The sequence below is a fragment of the Tasmannia lanceolata genome, unplaced genomic scaffold, assembly GCF_043159265.1.
Source record: "Tasmannia lanceolata isolate RefF3 unplaced genomic scaffold, GAP_Taslan_0.1 ptg000008l, whole genome shotgun sequence".
NCBI classification, from domain to species: Eukaryota; Viridiplantae; Streptophyta; class Magnoliopsida; order Canellales; family Winteraceae; genus Tasmannia; species Tasmannia lanceolata.
Window position 1 is genome coordinate 19,891,915 of NW_027518685.1, and position 14,224 is coordinate 19,906,138.

General features: G+C 36.2%; 1 protein-coding gene across 2 annotated transcripts; it reads right to left on the reverse strand.

Annotated features, from left to right (window-relative positions):
* Window positions 1-1,171: 1,171 nt before the first annotated feature.
* LOC143884710 (alpha amino-terminal protein methyltransferase) lies at window positions 1,172-13,404 on the reverse strand. Of its 2 annotated transcripts, XM_077388442.1 has the most exons (8): window positions 13,188-13,404; window positions 12,955-13,096; window positions 12,092-12,150; window positions 8,367-8,483; window positions 8,144-8,245; window positions 6,305-6,359; window positions 2,308-2,405; window positions 1,172-1,464 (listed from the first exon to the last, which is right to left on the reverse strand). In XM_077388442.1, the coding sequence occupies exons 1-8, from the start codon at window positions 13,314-13,316 to the stop codon at window positions 1,351-1,353; spliced, it is 816 nt and encodes a 271-aa protein (XP_077244557.1). In that variant the 5' UTR covers window positions 13,317-13,404; the 3' UTR covers window positions 1,172-1,350. The 2 variants fall into 2 exon arrangements, with proteins under 2 accessions (XP_077244557.1, XP_077244558.1); XM_077388443.1 differs by lacking the exon at window positions 6,305-6,359.
* Window positions 13,405-14,224: the final 820 nt, after the last annotated feature.

A 14,224-nucleotide genomic window follows, 5' to 3' on the forward strand; every position in this document is an offset into this window, starting at 1 on the left:
AGAGGAAGAATGAAAGGAATATCTTATCGAGGCAATCATATTTGTTTCGGTAGATACGCTCTTCTGGCACTTGAAACCCGCTTGGATCACATCTAGACAAATAGAAGTAGGGCGACAAGCAATGACACGATATGCGCATCATGGTGGAAAAATCTGGGTACGAATGCAACACCTTATATCCATTCGCCCCTTAGTAAGGGGGCTTTGCGCTACCATTGATAGTAATATGGGGTGTTGTGCTATGGTCAGCCTAGTCTTTAGGAGAAATAGTTGCGTCTCTCCCACCACCAATTGAAGGGAAGGATTAGACACATGTTCTTTCAAGATAAGGTTAAGTATGGACGTGATCTTTCGATGGGAGAAATAGTTGCGTCTCTCCCACCACCAATTGAAGGGAAGGATTAGACACATGTTCTTTCAAGATAAGGTTAAGTATGGACGTGATCTTTCGATGCCCATTGGACAACCTACTAATGCTGGAGCAAGTACTCACAGAGCCTACGAAAAATTCTTAAGAGAATGATAAAACAACTCAGACGATCATGTCAAACTTCATGGATCCCAACCTAGAGGTTTAGTATGAAGGTCTTAAGGCAGCTAAGAAATATTGGATGTCGTAACCCAAGCATATGATGGCCATTCAAAGTTCAAACACCTACATTCAACTTCTATTAAAGAGGTTCAATGCCCACTTGTACGGAGTAATCTAATTCTGTTATTAATCATTTTAATAAAATAATAATTATGACAAAAGAGTCTGCGGTTGTAGGCAAGGTTTAAAATTTCGGTTTCGGTAACCGTTTCAGACCCCACAAAAAACCGAAATTTCGGACCGAAATCGGAAATTAAATGGCGAAAAAATGAATTTCGGAAATTTTTGGTTTCCCGAAATTTTGGATTTCGGTCCAAATTTTAAACCATGGTTGTAGGGAACCCTATCCCTGATTGCATGCTAGTATTCACTATTTTGCATAGTGTTCCTCCATCATTGACCCTGTGATTGTTTTCCTTAGTACATGTCTAGTAATAAAACTGCAAAGAATGATTTACTCACTTTCGACTCTTGAAGCATAACCGAGGGATAAGAAAGGACTTACCTCTGATGTGGATACCATTTCCCTAAATTTTTTTGCAAATTTAAGTAAATTTATCAAATATCCAACTCACGCAGTTATCTGAAATCGCTAAAATTATGGATACCAATTTGGGTATGCATCAATTAGAAATAAATATATGTCCAAACATAGCCTTACCAGATGGGTGTAAAAGTAAGATTTTTCAATAGAGAGCTACATATAGTCTGGGCCTTTGCTTGTGTTGAAAGTCCCAAATTTTCATCAAAAAAATTCATTATTTGATGATAGCAGGGCTATTGGATTGCATCCGGATTTTGGTCTTTGGTGTATTAGTAACCAATGCATACATTCGCACAGCAAATAATTCCTTAGGCAACCCCCTCTGAACCTGAAGCAAACATGGAAGTGAAAATTCAAGGAAAGAAGGAAAACAGAATCACAAAAATTATTTCAAAAAAAGAAAAAAAAAAAAAAATGAGCTTGAAATCAGTGTTTAAAAATTTGGACTCATACGAGATCTCAAGGCAAGGTCAAATAGGTTGAGTCAATCATTGATACGGTCGATTTTTCACTAACCTGACCTAATGAAAAGAGTTTCGTATCGACTGGATAGGGCAAAACTCAGACTCGAACGAAAACTCAGCCAAAGTGAAACGAGTTGGCTCAGGCCAACTAAAACAAGTTGATGATCAAGGGAGTTGGGAACATTAATTGAAAGTATGAACTTGAAATCTCAAAAGAAGTAAATACTTGTATTCATGATTTTAAGTATTGCATGAATCCTACTGATTTCCATCTGATTAGCAATGGACATTGGCTAAAAGCCAATACTTTTAGGTTACTGATATTGGCAATGCCATGTTTTAATAATTGCACTAACTCACCTTGTCTTTATTATTTAACCAGCTGGAAAAGGTTGTTACAACTCCCAAAAAGCCCTAAAAAGACAAGGTGAGTTGGTGCAATTATCAAAACATGGCAATGGCAATATCAGTAGCTTCCTTCTTCTTCTTCTTTTTTTGATGAGTAGCTTCCTTCTTTTTTAAGATAGGTAAGCTGGGATTGAACATACGACCTCCAGGTTGAAAAACAAGGCCTATAATTTAAGAGTGTCAATGGGAAAACACGGATGTCCCTTGACAGCCCTCTCTATATTTGCCATTTTTTCAAGGATGCATTTTGACAACCTCTTTTTCAGATTATTTCCCATAATTTAATAATCTAAACAAACCTTTGTCTGTAAGAGATGCAGTCCACACTGGTTGAAGAGCTCCTTGAAATATAAATCACATCTGGTGATGCTCTTATCCTCTTTATCCAGCAGAAATCCTGTAAACATGCAGTCATTTAGCAATACTTCAGAGTGCAACTTCTCAATGCTGATCATGGTTCGTTTATTTTCTCGATATGAATGGAGTACTATTACAACTTAGGACTATTAAGAACAAAATCGGCTTTTCACAAAATTCCAAAATATCAAGTAGAACTCTAAGAATTTTCTGCTCATACAGAAAAGAACGTTTAACAAAATCATGACCAGTTTTTCAGGTGGCTATTTTAGTCATTTCCTGATTAGCCACATCAACAACCATCCATAACTAACAGATTCTTACTCTTGACTGCCTACATTCTACAGCTCAAAAGATATACACCACGAACTGCCACACGCAACACAAAATTCTTGATTTAGTTGACAAAAAAAAGTGAGTTAAAAAGGCGAGCTGATGCAGCTGAAATCAGTAACACCATTTTCAAAATTCAAGGAGTGAACCATATATTTGTTTGGAACATATTGATTGAGAAACATGTTTTTGTCACTCCAAAAGGCAAAATGCAGTTGGTACAGAACTAGGCACATTTTTTTGAGTTTCCCATTTCCTATGACAATTTAATAATGATTCAATATTACATATTTAAGTAAATCCAGATGTTAGCTGTTAAAGCATGAGCATCTATATTTCTCACCCTAGCTATAGCAATATCAATGTATAGAAGCATGGTTTTAAATTTCCCCAAAATTTCCCCGAAATGACTCCATCCTCACCAGAACAAAATCTACATGATTTACTTTCAGGTCATTATTTCACTGAAATTCCCGAAATTGGACCAAAATTTCCAACATTCAACCGAAATTCCCGAAATTTGTTATTTTTTGCATTTTATTTCATTTCATTAATATAAAGAATGTTAGTTGATAAGCAACATCATTGAACTGCGTATCTTATGCATGGGATGACATAGAGTTGGGGTCCTTAGACACGTGACTCATCGTTGTACTTTCATATACTTCAATACATTGTACTTTACTGATTTTACTGGTCTAGACATGTGTGATAACACATGTCACTAAGTGTTCGATGTGATTAAGCCAATATGGATGGTCTTATGTTATGGTTTCTAAGTATGTATTTGTGCTTATTCTAGCATTTCCCAAAGTTTCATCTTAAATGTCATCATTTGCATATACATCGTTAAACGATTAAAAAATTCCATCATTTGCATATGTTTCGGTACATTTCCATGATTTTACAAGATTTCCATCGAAACTGAAATGTTTTCGTTTCCGTGCTAACTGAACCTAAAACTGAAATCGAAATTTAAAACCTTGTACAGAAGTGCATGTATGCGCACGGTGTGTGTAAGTTGCACTCCTTACAAATAGTAAAGAGGTTACCACCTCTGAAATTTTGTACGACGTCAATCACTTTTTGCGTCATCAATTCTCGCACACAAGACTGGATCTGGATTGGCTGAAGTGACTTGTCTCTTGTACACTTGCTTGGCCCGATACATTCATCATGTTTTTTGGATCCTCAAACAAGTAGATAATTTCATCACATAAGCTTTGGCTTTCTTGGTTTTCTCCTCTTGAATCATTCTAGCTCGTACTATTTTACATTCTTGAGCAGTCGTCAGCACAAACTTTTCAAAAATAGATCTCTCATGTCACACCAATGAATAACAGCTGGTTTTCCTATTACGCATCGTTTCTACTTCAATGTTAGCCACCACTCTAAGACATGCCCAACAAAAGTTGTCCGGGTAATGCAAATCATTTGGTCATCGCCCGGATTAGGCTGACATAAATGTCTCTTACTCTTGTGCCCAATTAAGACATTCTCGTTCATTAAATCCATAAAATCTTGGTATCTCTCTAATCCTCATAGTGTGTTGATTACGATCCATGAGTTGGGATCTTCCCATCATATTCCTTCTATCCCAAGTAGTCATTTGAACCTAGGCTCTGATGATGCCAAATTGATGTAGATCCATGACAGCCAAGACAAAAGAGACAAAGAATAGGGAATCACGATCAAGAAGAGTAATCAAGATTAAGAAAAGAGATTGAGATCAAGAGAAGCAATAAAGATCAAGATCAAGAAAAATAAGAAAGATAGAAGTAGAAAGGAAAGCGGTTTATAAACCCCCCAAGCGTAAAGGGTGAGAAAGTGAAGGGAGAAAAGAGAAAAGGATAAAGTAAGAGAGATAAGTTTAGGGATAGAAAAAAGGCCTAATATGAAGCATCGGTGCATCACACTTCAAAAGGCATTACATCCACGCAAGAGAGAGAAACTTCAAATCTTTATTCATTCCATTGCATAGCATTAAAGTGGCCTAAGGCTACATATATATAAGAAAAGAGAGAGACTAGAAAGTTCAAAAACCCAAAACAAAAGAACCCACTTTTGGACTAAGATACCCTCTAAAACTTCAAGACTTCAATTTTTGCATTACATATATGAGGCTTATTTAAAACACTCATAACCTAAAGAGTCAAAGTGATTTTGATGGGAAAAGATCGCGGTACCCCTCTATAACATGATGGACTCAAAACACCAAAACGACACTTAAAAATTAGAATAAGAGCCCTACGATGGTCCCCATCACGAACTGTGGAGATTAGCTAATATTTTGAATGAATTTTTTTTATATTTGTAGAGATTTAGATGCTCAATTTTTTCATGTGTTGAGAGACAATTGGTAGAGAAACTTTTGATTTGAGCAATCTCCACCCTTGTCGTGACTTCCTGTTTTATCTCTTCTTAGTAAAGCATATCTTTCAAAAAAGTGTTGCCTCTATCCACCATCACGACACACACATGCACACACACGTGCACATGCACATGCACACCCATACTCATACCTGCGCCTCCGGTTTTAAATTTCCATAGAAACCAACACAAAACAACCAAAATGTTTCCATTTCCATCCTCTCCAACAATATTGAAACCGAAACGCATACTGAAACCAAAATCATAAGCGCATTAATGGTAGACTATATCAATCTGTATTACATAAGTATATTTATAAAAATTGCATGCGAAAGGTAGTGTATGTGCTAGGTATACATATATATATGAATTATATGTGAAATTTCGTATGTAGTGATTTATCAAAAATGTGCGACAACATATGTCACTAGGTGTTCGATGTTATTAAACCATTAAGGATGGTCGTCTTACTTACACGATGATTTCTAAGTGTGAATCTTTGTTTATTCTATCATTTCCTGAAGTTTCAACTTAAAATTCTATCATTTGAATATGTTTCCACAAGTTTCTATGATTTTATAAGATTTTTACTAATTTCCAACCGAAACCAAAACATTTCCATTTCCTCGGTGACCGAAACCGAAAGCGAGATTTAAAACCTTGCCCACGCCCCACGACATCCACAAGCCCTCAAATATACATAGAAAGAAAAACTTTGAGAACATGGTTTATCTTGCAAACAAAGAAGTCTACAGGTATCTATTTATGGTGAATTTTAGGATTATTTATTTATTTTTTAGAACTCGCTTAGTTGGGTTCTGAGTGGGCCCTGCCTTAAAATACGTAGCGTTCATATATATTTAGAAAAATGTACTTAAATTATGTTTGGAAGTTAAGAACAGTGTAAAAATCAATGGCTAAGATTAAGAGAATGTTTGTAAGGTTGTTTAGGGAGCATACATGGCTGTTTTTTAGGGTTTAGATCAGTCTACTGTCTCTTTTCTGTTTCAGCTGATCCTTTCTGCTATATTGTGATCTGGTGCAAATTTCTTCTCTTTTTACAGTTGTGATCTGATTCAAATTTCTCTTTGCAAGGTTTCCAAGATCTGATTGGAAAAATGATTATGGATATCCCTTTCTTATCAGCACTAAAATATTTTTAAAGTCAATTCATATGAGAGAGAGAGAGAAGGGGGCGGGGGAGGCTTCCATTAAAAAACAGAGAGATGGTCTAACCGTCTTTTGCAACGTTCTCCTTGAGGACAAAAAATCCATGGGGCTTGAGGCCAGCCTGAGCAGCAAGTATTTATTAGCACCAAACAGCACATAATAACATGTTAAGTAGCATCAATGTAGCAGAATATTTCATAAAGAAAACAACAGACACATTAAGAATTAGAAAGCTAAGAAATCAAGGAAGAATAAAAGATAAAGGGAAGATGACCAGGTCCACAAACAAATGGAAAAGAAAAGGGAAATGGTATTCTAATTCAATTAATAACTTAACTTGCCGGCTACCAGAAAAAAAGAGCTTTGAAACTTTTGCAGATTGGCATCACACACTGATTACGAAAAGATGTGTCCGTGTGTGTGTGTCTGTGTGGGTGTGGGATTGTTCTAAAAGTTCAAAGTTCTATGATATATTGAGCAAACCCTTTATTTTAGAGGCAACTCTTCAGATCTAACACCTAGATCGATAGATCATGTGCTATAATGTTGAATCAAAATCCATGGGGAAGCATAAATTATTGATTTTAGATATTTATGGATTTTTAGGGGCAGAATTTCTTCTGAAATATATTAAAACTCTGAAGTTTCCACAGACAAAATTAATCATGTTATTAATCGTGAGTTCATGGATGTAATTTAATTACCAGCCTTTTACTCGCATCAATGACCCTCTAGCATTTGCTCTATGCCTCCCTTAATCATAGCCCATCCAGCCAACAAAAGAGAAAAGGCATACATATAACCTATGATTTCTGGACACGAACACGAATGTCGGACACAGCAAACCCTCCAAATTTAGAAACGGGGACACAACTAAAACAAAATGTATATGTAATCATGACTTATGGACACGAATTCGTGTGTCAGGTTTCAACATGGATATGAGGTGCCTGACATGGCAATTCATAAAAATCTAGAAATGGTGACATGCTCATACACTTATGCACATAGAAAATTACTAATTATTATCATAATTTGGAACAATTTAAATATGGTATTCATTTTACAACCTAATAAATCTTAGGATTAATCAACCACAATCTAATACAAACATGAGATGATCAAATAACAACGCATTCATCAATTTAATCTATTCTCTTCTGTCTCCAACATGCAGTAAGACAGGAAGGCCAATAGGATACAATAAATATTGAAATAAGAATTTGCTTTAGGGATTTAGGTCTAGGGGAGGGTATATAACAGAAAATATTAGCTAAAGAAGACCTAAAAGAAGAGTTAATAATAAAAGAGGTAAACATGATATTCAATAGTAAACATGATATTCAATAGTAAGAATGTCACGCTCGGCATGGTACCAGAACGTGTCAACATGCCCACATTAAGGCTGAACTTCTAGCATTACATTTAAAAGTGTCGAAAGGAGTGTCGACACGTGTGGAGACATGCATGTCGTGTCGAACACGGCACGACAAGTACATCAACAATAAATTAAAAGTGTCGGCTAAATCATAGCATATAACTAGATAGTTGAAAGATAGAACATAAATAAATGTCGAATATTTCAAGTGATTTTCAATGATGGAGCTTCAGAGCCCCAAATACTCAACATCAGCATACAAACCGGCAGTTCCACTAAACCTAGAAACTTCATACAAATCAAAGTAACATGAAATTTTTTCCAAACTTAAATTATTTTGTGGAAATCACCTCGATGAATTTTCCAATTTTAACAGTTCTTCATAAAAGAACATTTCAACAAAATAGAAGAAAGAAGAACAAAATGAGTAAATATGGGCAAACTCAGTGTGGGTAAGTGCAGACATTTTTCATCATACGTAAAAATTGATATTGACTCATTAAATCAAGTATATCAAATTTATTCACCTTTGCCCGCTTAAAGAAAGCTACAAAGTCATCATCTGCAAGATGCCCTATACACCATTGGACCCATATAACATCATATCTTCCTACTTCTGGAGTGAACTCCTGTCACAATAAAGCACCTGAAGTTCACCGTTACTTCAATAATGAAAAAAAGGCGATAGAAACAATGTTTGAATTGAAGTTCTTTCACATTTAGAATGATAGGTCAGGGATATTAAATTACCTGCAAGGGGACACAATAAAAATTGACAGCCCTGTGCATGTTTGTTATACATTTCTCAGGAGCAAGCTTTTCACGGGCAGCCTCCAAAAAATGTGATACTGGCTCAACAAGATCAACCTGAATCCAAGTGTAGTACATTTGACATGGAGTTGTCAGAGTAAATAGGAATTAAGTGCTACATTTCAAACCATAAAGCAGCGAATGAAAAGGAAATTTTGAGATATTAGTCATTGGGACCAAGGACAGAGTCACATTATATGAGTTAGACATAACTTCTCTCACCCAAAAGTCTATCAAAGGTAGGGTCATAGCCAAGCACCCTGCAGCCCCTTGAAGGATGCCTTCCCTCATGAAAGTATGATAGCCACGGGACCGTAGAAGTAGAAACGATGGGAAACGGATGGACGCTTTGTTTGATGGAGTTTACAATCAGAAGTAATGCAAAATTTGGGAATTGCTAGTTACACTTACACTAGATGAGTCACATGTTGCTGTGAAGTTGCCGTTTGACAACACAAATATCATGGATCGCTTTTCAAAAATGATGAAAACACCGTGAGATAAAACCTTGGAAGAATACTACTCAACATTGCATGAGATGAGGGATGAGCTGAACTTATGCCTTGTCCTTACTATTTATCTGGAACTGTAGAGTCAACACCATGAAGAGTTTACAGTTGCTAAGTTGCTCTCTGGGTCAAAGTTTGAGTATGAACCAGTTAGAGCACAAATTCTTCGCATAAACGAAATCCCATCTCTGACTGAGGTGTTTGCTCCTCTTCGGAGAGTGTCCTTGTCTAACTCTGAAGACAACAATGATTATCATTCCGCCTTGATTGTGATTAGGGGTGCAGGTTGTGGCACTCGTAGTGACTGTAGGAATACTTGAGATGGTAGGACTAGTAGAGGTCTGGTGGTGGTAGAGAAAGAGAAGTCTTCTTGTTAAGCTATCGAATCATGTTTAGCATGTTGCCTTCAATCCACAACTTTGGATGTTTCTATGCTTCAAGAGCACTAACATGATCGATAGCCAAAACCTCCTCTTCGATAGCATGAGCTCCATTGCAAGGACGTACAAAGGCAAAAATATTACAACTAGCATCCGAGATGACACCGTTGAAACCCACCTTCCTTACTTAGGCTGCATTGAAAATATTCACTTTATTGTATGGTACTATGGTTTTAAATTTCCCCGAAATGTTAGCATTTCCATCTCCACCGAAACGAAATCTACATGATTTCCTTTTACGTTATTATTTCTCCAAAATTTTGACCGAAATTCCTAAAATTTGAATGAAATTCCCAAAATTTGACCAAAATTCAACCGAAATTCTCGAAATACGACCGAAATTGTCGGGAGTAGAGTTAGAGTCCTTAGAGGGGAGACTTGTCATTGTACTTTCTTATACTTCATTACATTGTATTTCTTTATTGACTTCATTGTTCCAAACATGCGACAATGCATGTCACTAGGTGTTTGATGTGATTAAGCCATTATGGATGACTTTCTTACTTATGTGATAGTTTCTAAGTATCTATTTGTACTTATTCTAGCATTTCCCAAAGTTTCATCTTAAAATTTCATCATTTACACATGTTTTTTAAAAGATAAAAAAATACCATCATTTGCATATGTTTCCATGATTTAACTAGATCTCCACCAAAGTTTCCACCGAAACCGAAAAGTTTCCGTTTATGTGCCGACCGAAACCGAAACCGAACTTGAAATTTAAAACCTTTTTTTTCTGAATGGTTGTGAAACCTTGCATTACTACTCCCGTCAAAGTTAAGCTTGAGCCACCCAAGAGGACGGTGGTCCATAAGTGAGGAGTTCGTGGATTGGTAATTGCACCGCCTTCAATGTATGGAAGAGAATGAAGACTATGACGGTGATGGAGGAGCCACTTTAGTTTTCATGTCACGTTTGATTTCAATAATTCTGATCTAAAAGAAACAAAGTTTTATAATAGATTTCTCGAAGAAGATAAGGCTTTTAAATATGTTGTTCAAAATAATCCTGCGAACTTGTATCAAGAAGATGGCATGCTTCTTTGGAGAATACAAGATCAAGAATTTTTGAAGTAGAGATATAGAGGATTTGTTAAGAAAGTTACAGAGATCTACTCCAAATTCCTGAGTCGGAGGAAGGAATCTCCACAATAATTCATTCAAAACCAGAAGACAAGTTGGTAGGATTTTCAACCCATTGAAGTAGCACAAACCCACTGGTTCTTCCAACCAAAAATTAGAGAGGGATGCGCTTTGAAGAGCGAAAGTTTTACAAATTGCGGTGAATTAATTTGAATTTTCAAAATATTTTTATAGGGTTCTATAAAGTCCACGTTGTGAGAGAAATGGGGTTGTTTGAAGTTTATATCTTATCATACCTAGATTATTTATGCATTCGAAGTATATTACTTTTTATAAACGAACTAAAAACACTATTTATATAAACTATAAATTTTAAAAATCTTATAAAATATCTCTATCTAATTATTCTTCTATTTTTTTATAGAAATTGGTTACTTTATTTGTTTATATTTTACCGTTGTATTTTGGAAATTATTGACCATAATTGATTTTGTATTAAAGGTGTTATAAATCTAGACCATGAGGTAAAAAACCAAGAAAAATACAGATGATCAATCAATGGTTGAGAGGTAGAGACGAACAGGGAGGAGAAACAAAAGAAGATGAAGAAAGAGATGGCGGGGAAACTGTTCGGGTGGTAGTGTAAAACCACAATCCGCAAACACGTTGTTATCTCTTCTACACAGATCCCCAAGATGCAAAACCCCAAAAATGCACAAAAGACAAAAAGTGGGCCCTCTCCTTACATTTAAGTCACTTAAGCTACTTAATGCATTAAAAAGGAATAACCCAAAAAGACAAAAAAAAAACATTCCATAAAATACATCCCATAGAAATATACACAGGCCCAATTGAAAATATCTAAGCTATATTTTTCTACAGAAGGGATTTGGAGTTAGGCAAGGGGTTTTCTGATAGAGATACATTAGGGTGAATTAGGCTGGTTTATAATTAGAAACAATTTAAGATATAAAGTTTAACTTTTTGCGAAGATATGGGTTAGTTTTCTTCGAGAGTTAATTGTTATAAGTGCAAGTGGAATCTGAGTTAAAATAGAAGCAATTTGGGCCTATTTTAGACTTGGAAAGTGTCTAGGATTTGAAGTCCTTCCTTTGGGATTGTGTTGGAATCATAAAAGAGAAAGTATATGATCTATATATGGGGTCTTTGGATTGGTCCTGTAACCATTACGAAAATTGAGGTTTATACAAGTTTTATTGCCTTTTCTCTATTGTTTCCTTGTTGAGACAACATCATACCTTACCCCTTGTCATTTACTGAGTTGTGTGCTTGGGTTTGTTTTGAGTTGAATATAAGTTCAAAGCTTGTGATTACTATTCTTCTTCTGTTGCACAAGGTTAGAGGCTATAAAGTATAGCCCCTAACTTGCATCAGTTTGGAATAAGAGCAAGTTGATCTTGGGAGGCGACCATAGAATCGATCCCATCTAAGAAGACTAGTCGATCCTCATTAGAAGATTGACCACATAGAGCAAGTGGTTCAGTTACAAGATAAGGTGACAGCGATTGTGGACTCAGCTGTTGGAGGAGATCCGGGAAACAAGAAAACAAGCAATGGTGATGACCTAGTAAAAACAGTGAAATGCACAAACAAATTTGGGTAGCACTCCTTACCTCATTAAAATATCTTAAAAGAAGATTTCCGGTGACCCTCCCAATGCCAGAACCACAATCTGCACTAGTTCCAGATATCCATAAGTAATAGACCCATTCACCAAAGTAATACTGCTTGAAATCTAATCAACTATATCAAGCTAACAATAATTGAAACTAAAAAAATAGGAAAACACAAATATTATACATCCATCCCATTGTGAGATGGAAAATATAATTATCAACATTTCAGATAGTCCAAAATAAAACGTGACTGATGTTGTAATCCTTAGTTAAAATGGTGTATTGATAGCCTATCAAGTCTCACTGCCTGCTAATCCAAATTCATTGTGTAGGTGTATTATTGGACCAAATACAAGAAAATTGGATAATTGTCCACCAATGGGCAACTCTCAATTGAGGTGTCTGATCAACTCCTAGAGTCTAGGTACCTATCCTTACAGAGTTCATTCAATTTCAACACTCCAATTGTTTAGCATAGTTTTAAATTTCACCTATCCTTACAGAGTTCTTTCAATTTCAACACTCCAATTGTTTAGCATAGTTTTAAATTTCGGCCAAAATTATTTGGCGTCATTTTGGGCCAAAACTGAAAATACATTGAATCGGAAAAATACACTATTTTGATGGGATTTCCACAATCAAAATTTTGTTTAAAGGGCCTAGCCTAACGCATTCCATGGCTTTGGAGCATTAGGCGTAATGGTTAGATAACTAAAACTAGGCTTATATAAACTCAGATTTTCAACTGTATTTAGTTGGCTAGCATTCTTATTCTAGTATAAATTTCAGACCTAAGTTCAAATAGGAGAAAATCACCAAAATCCATAAAAAAAATAGGACGAGAGAGATAGAAAGAGTACCGAGCGCCACGAGATTATTTGGTCTCACTCCTCCAATGCGATTGGCCAAAAGGGCTTTGAGAAATGCCTCACTACCCTTCACATCTGGGTCATTAACATGCCCATATCCCCCTAAAACCCCATCTACAGAAGCTTCGATTCCCTGCAAAAGGATGAAAAATTATAGGAGAATTTGGAAAATTTTACCGCGAAATAACAGGGCTTTGGAATGTGGGTCATTTAGCATTGCTTACTTCCCAGTAGCCTACACCCTTTTGATACCATTCCTTCTTATTTTCTCCCCCTTCTCCAATCTCTTCTCTCCACATCTCCTTCGCATTCCTGTATTCTCGACCCTCAGCATCTGATCCACCCACCTCCATGTCTCACGCCTTCTCAGGGAGTTTAAACGAATGGGTTAGGGTTTGTTTGAGAGAGAAAAGTTAGGGGTTTTTGCACAAGAGAAAGAAAAATCTGGGGTATTTAAGACATGCTTTTTTAAAAAAAAAAAATACAATAGGGCCCACCATGTTTGAAGATCTAACCCATTCATTTGTTGGGCCCCAACCTGCGGCGGAGGGTTAGGATCGTCCTATGGAGATGATTTGGGGGCACGGCTTAGGATTGTCTTATGCATCAAAAGACCAAAATAGCCTTCACTTCAAATCCTTATTCATATCATAGTGAGAAAAAACGAAAGCATCAATCAGACCGTTAAAGTGGCGGGTGAGTTTCAACATTCCCCATACAATTTTATGCCACTGAATTTGTAGGTAGGATTAAGGGATAGATATGTTCTTATATTTTCTTTTATACTATGTAATGTTGTTGTACTTCACTATGAACACTTTAACTCTACCAAGATAGTAACAAATTCTGGTGACTTTCGTAAACTAGATTGGGCTTTCTCCATGGAGTTTGGGTTTATTGAGTCAACTTTTCGGAGTTTCAATCCGATAGCCGAGACCTATAGCTGTGATACCTCTTTGCAGTCTACTTATTACTTGCAAGCATTCACCCATATTCCTATAAAACTCACTTCTTCCTCCTAAGAAGCATGCCATTTTCAATACCAAAATCTTGCAAAATAACTTCTATTGTCAGTTCTCATCTTCTTATTCTTCCATTTACTTCAAACTGGGGATGATATTGTTTTGTTTCTTTAAGTGAGGTGTCTTTTGAGATTTGGGATTGCCATTTTGGTTTTCTTCTTTTTTTTTGGCAGATTCAGTCACAATTGTTAATCTCTCCGCCAGTTTGCGTTTAGTTGGGTTATTCAGAGATTAACGAA